Genomic DNA, 4,340 nt, shown 5'->3' on the forward strand with positions numbered 1-4,340 from the left:
CATCATAAGGATTATGGACCACTACAAATCATCATTTGTTAGCCATTAGAAGTATCTGTGATCCAGGTATTTTGAAACAACTAATTTTTTCCACCTGCTCGCTACTTCAAGTGGCGATTCTTGACTAAAATGGCCACATGAGGTGGTGGCAAGTAGTCATTTCGCCTCTTATATGTTTTCTTTAAATACGAGATTTTAGTAAATTTAAGTCTAGTTTTCCTCCTTTTTCTCCATTCTGGTCACTTGTAAATGATTGCTAACCCCCATTTGTGTTGATCAACATATACAAGTCGTATGTATCTCCCTATGGATATACACAATCACCCTATCGTGGAATCACGTTAAATGCTTTTGTCTCCTAAGACAATTACATTTGCTTTATCTTGGTATGTATTACTCTCACTATTAGACATCGTTATTGATTATTTGAATCCTAGTTTTGCTATATGTTTCATTATTATGTTTTATACTTGTTTATGAGATCGAGTGTTTGATATTTTTCCGAGTGTGCTTTGCATAGGTTGAGATATATTTGGATTGCCTTTGGCAGTATTTTTAATTCTTAATAGGACAAAGGGGGAATATCCTTCCAACGAAGGCGATGAATTTGTCTATAACATTTCGGTATCCTTGGCTGATCTGGCTGTTAAATGTTGAAGAAAAACATTCGTTATTGGACATGACCTCAGTATCCTTGGCTGATTTGACTGTTAAATGTTGAAGAAAAAAATTCATTATTGGACATGATTTTTCCTTTAATAAGTTGCTAGCTATTAGTGATGAACATTACAATATTCATGATATTGAAGACACAAACCCTTGCACAAATTTGATGAATTTACTCATGTCAAATTTGAAGTTGTTTTCGTTTTGATTATCAGTTGGCTCCGTGATTTGTGAAGCCTAGATATTTATAGGATCAAAATACAATAAGATACCCGAGTTATTGATATCTTTAATTTGCTATAGGGTTTACACATGATCTCACCAACAATTTTGTATACAATTCAAATACAATATTACAACTAATTAAATAAATAAAATCTCACATCACACCTCGTTGTAAAAACATGAAGAAAAAAAAACAACAATCGTACAATCGTATACCATATTCACAAGGAAAAACCATACAAAAGAATCAAAACACAAATTATGTTACAAACACAACATCGACTTTTAAACTCTCATGAATCACTTTGAACTGGTCAACTCCATACCACATTCCCATAGCTTCTTGGCCAGCTCAGCATCGCAAGCCTGACTACTGGGTTTATCCACATTATTTCCTGCAAAATACTCGCCACTCACCCCTTTCACCTTTGGGTTCAATGCCACATAGCACGTTGTTGAAGCTCCCTAAAACCCAAATCAAATAGCAATGTCAGTCACTAATATTTGTACTTTGTGAGTCTTAGGTGTTGCTTTCTTTTCACTTAATGCAGAATTAACGACTTAATAGATAAAGTTAGTGAATAACTGAAACTTTGCCCATATCTATTTTTTCTATAAATTTGCTCTTATTCATTTGTTCCTTTCATTTACCAAAATAGGTTATTATTTTCTTGAATATTTTTTGAAAATCATTTATCCATTGAGAAAAACCAGGACATTATCTTAGTTTAACATCATATCACGAGACCCACATACTAGAAATGGTGAAAGATGCAAATAAACACAAGAACAAACCTGTGGGATATTCTTTTGAAAGATACCGAAGACTCCATAAAAGCAAGCTGTCGGGAAAATATCAAGGTAAAGTTAATATCACATTATCATAAACAAGAAAAACATCTTATTTTCAAACAGTCTAAATCGAAAAGCTTTTTACCTGAAAAGGTTGAGTGACGTGAAAGATTGGTTGCAATAACTCCAGGATGCAATGCATTGGCAGTTACATTTGCCCCTTCTTCCTATACTCAACAACAAACAAACCACTTGTCACAACATTGTACTAAAAGTGTATTTCTTGAATACATATGCAGTATGATTTATTTTATGAATTACCTTGAGGCGCCTTGCTAGCTCTTTAGCGTGCAAAATGTTAGCAAGTTTTGATTGCCCATAAGCAGAGAGACTACTATAGCTGAAAAGTTGAACACGAATGTAATTAAGGTGAATTTTAGTATCAAAGCCACATAAATTCTTGAAAATAGTAAAAATAAGCAAATCTAGAAAAGAATTATCCATTTTTTATGGACCCCATCTCATTTATATGGGTCCTTTCTTGATATATGGTGTTGAAACATTTTTTACTTAATACACTTTGTCAATGGACAATGCGTTATTTGTTAAGCTATACATGAGTGTTTCTTTGAAAAGAGAATTTCCCTATTAAGTTCTAATGTGTATGATTACCTCTTATTTTTTTTTTTCCTTTCTAAAATATCTTGAGACATCATTTATTCAGAATAACACTTAATGACTTGTACCTTTTTTCATCATTTAGCTTGTCAAACCGGATTCCCTCTTTGTAAGTCATACCATGAAGTTTTGATGTAACTATGACTATCCTTCCTTCAATTCCACATTTCTGAGCAGTACTTTTCATCGTGTCCAACAACAAATTGGTCAAATGAAAATGCCCTAAGATCATACAAAAAAACAGTCTTACATAAGGAAAATGTTTTTTTTTCTAACAAAAACAGCATAATATTAGTCAATACATACCAAGATAGTTTGTTGCAAATTGAGTCTCAATTCCATCTTTAGAAAGGGCAAATGGAGGAGTCATCACCCCTGCATTACAACTACAAACAACAACAAACAACCCATTACACTTCTTACTATTTAAAAAAAATCGTAGTGTAATATAAAAAAAAATGAAAGTATGATGTTCTAATTAATACGAGATAAATGATAAAGTGTTTCTTACATGAGGATGTTGAGGGGTAGACCCTTGGAAATGTACTCATTTGCAAACATTCTTACAGATTCAAGTGAACTAACATCAAGTTGCATAACATCTATGGTAGCACTAGGGCAACCTTTTATAATGTTTTCCTTGCATTTTGTAGCGGATTCCACATTCCTGGCTGCCATAATTACATGTACGCCCCTCAAAGCTAGCACACGAGCAGTTTCTAGACCAATACCACTTGTTGGTCCTGTCATGAAAAAAGAAATGTTTTAAAATAACAAATTTATAATGTTTATTGACAATTATCTAATAGATTTTGGCTTAAACCCACAAAGATGTGCATAATTATCTAGTTTTTTTAGGACATGAGTTTTTACGATTCTTGTGTAGAAAAATAAGCAAGATTGATCATTGAAGTCTTCTTTCAAAGTTAACTTTTGGAGGTGGCCATATTGTCGCTAATTAATTCCACGAAGTTCGACTATTTATTAGGTCATATCCCAATATAGAAAAATATATGTAGATAATAAATACGTGTAAAATATCTCTCAAATATCTAATTATTTGAAAACTTTCTTGCAAATGGACAAAATGAAGAGTTGTTAATTGTTTGTTGTCTTTTAGCCACTGGACCCTACTAAACAGAGCCCAGATCCAGATTTTAGGATTGTTGTTCCTTTTATCTGTTCTAATCATCTCTCCACACAAATACAAACGTAATTTCTTGAGTCAAGATTCAATCAAAGAAAAGGGTGTAAAAGTTGATGGCTTTGATTCTTCTAAATTAGTCAACTTCTACAATCTTTGAGAATCAGTTAGATAAACCCACCCATATACAAACAAAGTCGATTAAAACCCACTAAAACAGTTCAAAAACTCAAGATTTCGAAAGTTTATATCTTGAGGAGTGTTCTAATGGACAAATCAAAAAACCCCGATGAAATCTTGAAGAAAAATGATCTAAAACTTCCAGAAATTGTAAAAAAGCAAAAGCTTAGAGAAATAGAGAGAAAGAAACCTGTAACAATGGCAGTTAAGCCCTTGCCATCAACTCCTTCGGTAACATCTTCAGCTGTGTGTTTAGCTGAGAATCCTGATGGTCCTTTGAATCCGATTAACCAAGTCATCCTTTACTTTTTATATTTTCTTTCAAGAACACAAGAAAAAGGTGACACTAAAATTGGAAAATTGAAGGTTTTTTTAGTGGTGATTTGCTATGATTGTTTGTGCCAAGTTGTGTCAACAGAGCATCAATTATATACGAAGAGGTTAGCCATCACGTATGACTTGGAACAGGTATCTTTAAGGGCAAATATGTAAATTTACAATAGGTTTGAAGGAACGACAAAGCCTCCCATTATTCAAACTTCGGTGAGGAATTAAAGTCTTTGTTTTTCCACTTGTTTAAGATGAGAAATTGTGATTGAATTTCTTGATTCTTTATTATAAAATCGTCGTGGGATGGAAGAACATTCCAGATAAT

The 4,340-nt window shown here is 32.9% G+C and overlaps 1 protein-coding gene across 1 annotated transcript; it reads right to left on the minus strand.

Moving 5' to 3' along the window:
- Nucleotides 1-984: 984 nt before the first annotated feature.
- Nucleotides 985-4,104, minus strand: LOC145119078 (short-chain dehydrogenase TIC 32, chloroplastic-like). The gene is made up of 8 exons (XM_079054722.1): nucleotides 3,876-4,104; nucleotides 2,873-3,104; nucleotides 2,668-2,747; nucleotides 2,430-2,583; nucleotides 2,005-2,083; nucleotides 1,829-1,910; nucleotides 1,687-1,733; nucleotides 985-1,356 (listed from the first exon to the last, which is right to left on the minus strand). The coding sequence occupies exons 1-8, from the start codon at nucleotides 3,982-3,984 to the stop codon at nucleotides 1,192-1,194; spliced, it is 948 nt and encodes a 315-aa protein (XP_078910848.1). The 5' UTR covers nucleotides 3,985-4,104; the 3' UTR covers nucleotides 985-1,191.
- Between the last annotated feature and the right edge of the window lie 236 nt (nucleotides 4,105-4,340).

This window comes from Lactuca virosa, chromosome 6 (genome assembly GCF_052849685.1).
Source record: "Lactuca virosa cultivar CGN04683 chromosome 6, Lactuca_virosa_CGN04683_v6, whole genome shotgun sequence".
NCBI classification, from domain to species: Eukaryota; Viridiplantae; Streptophyta; class Magnoliopsida; order Asterales; family Asteraceae; genus Lactuca; species Lactuca virosa.

Coding starts and splice junctions, on each gene's coding strand:
- LOC145119078 (XM_079054722.1), bottom strand. CDS start 3,984: ATGACTTGGTTAATCGGATTCAAAGGACCATCAGGATTCTCAGCTAAA. Junction 3,105..3,875: donor CTTAACTGCCATTGTTACAG/GTTTCTTTCTCT, acceptor TTTTCATGACAG/GACCAACAAGTGGTATTGGT. Junction 1,734..1,828: donor ACGTCACTCAACCTTTTCAG/GTAAAAAGCTTT, acceptor TTTTCCCGACAG/CTTGCTTTTATGGAGTCTTC.